At 47.1% G+C, this 926-nt stretch overlaps 1 protein-coding gene across 1 annotated transcript; it reads right to left on the bottom strand.

The window, feature by feature from the left end:
• Positions 1–15: 15 nt before the first annotated feature.
• On the bottom strand, positions 16–618 carry LOC118598439 (GTPase IMAP family member 8-like; the record flags this gene model as incomplete). Its single annotated transcript, XM_036211108.1, has 1 exon — positions 16–618. A coding segment is annotated over exon 1 (603 nt), but the record flags the coding sequence as incomplete, so codon positions are not given.
• Positions 619–926: the final 308 nt, after the last annotated feature.

The raw sequence follows: 926 nt of genomic DNA on the forward strand, positions 1-926 counted from the left end.
CGTGTTTGCAGTTGCGCTCTTCCCGCAGCCCGTCTTCCCAACCATTACTATCCTCAGAGGTTCAAGCTTCGATTTTCCATCAGTTGTTGTCACCCAGGGGTTTTTGGGTGGACTTGGTCGAGGTTTTACCATCATTTCTCTTCTGAAAGACTGAGATCCCACAGCCGTCATCTTCTCCACAAGGCGGAGTAAAGCAGAAACCTGTTGTTTGTCCTTGACGTTGAAGACCATGTACTGACCTGCCCAGCTCTGACAGAGCTCCTGGATCGTTATGTTTTCTTTCATGAAGCTAACCACCTCTGGATCTGTGGGGTCTGACTCTACAGCAAAAAGAACAATGGTGAAGTCCTTGACTCGAGAGCTGAAGGTTTCCTGGAGAACCTCCAGCTCCTTCTTGTCCTTATCGTTTAGGCTTTTCACAGGTAGGACCATGACGAAGGCATGGACACCTTCAGGATTCCAGAGAGATACAGAGGCTTGTGTGTTCCTTTTAGTGACTTCAGGGCTGCTCCCATACAAGGCAGACATCTCGATGAGAGACACCAGACGTCCGGACACTTCTGCTTCTCTCTTGTCATGTGTCGTGTCATGGGTTTGGGGAAGTTTGCTCTTTTTCATTATCACATCGGCAACTGAAGTCTTCCAAATTCCATGTCTGCCACACAGCACTATGTTCAGAGGGGGTTGAAAGGGCTCAGATGTTGTACAGGGTTCAAGTCCCTCTGAGAAGTTTAGATGGCTTTGTTTGTTGTTGCTTACAATTGTTCTCATCTTGTTTATGAGCTCTTTAATCTCATAATCGAGGAGATCCTGATTGTCTAGGTGGACTTTCTGCAGCCTTCCTCCACAGTCTTGTTTGAGCTTGTTAATGGATTGGTTCCTTTGCTCGTCCTTGTCCAAAAGGATCACTATGGAATGCTTCAAGG

Source organism: Oryzias melastigma, unplaced genomic scaffold (assembly GCF_002922805.2).
Source record: "Oryzias melastigma strain HK-1 unplaced genomic scaffold, ASM292280v2 sc00562, whole genome shotgun sequence".
Classification (NCBI taxonomy): domain Eukaryota; kingdom Metazoa; phylum Chordata; class Actinopteri; order Beloniformes; family Adrianichthyidae; genus Oryzias; species Oryzias melastigma.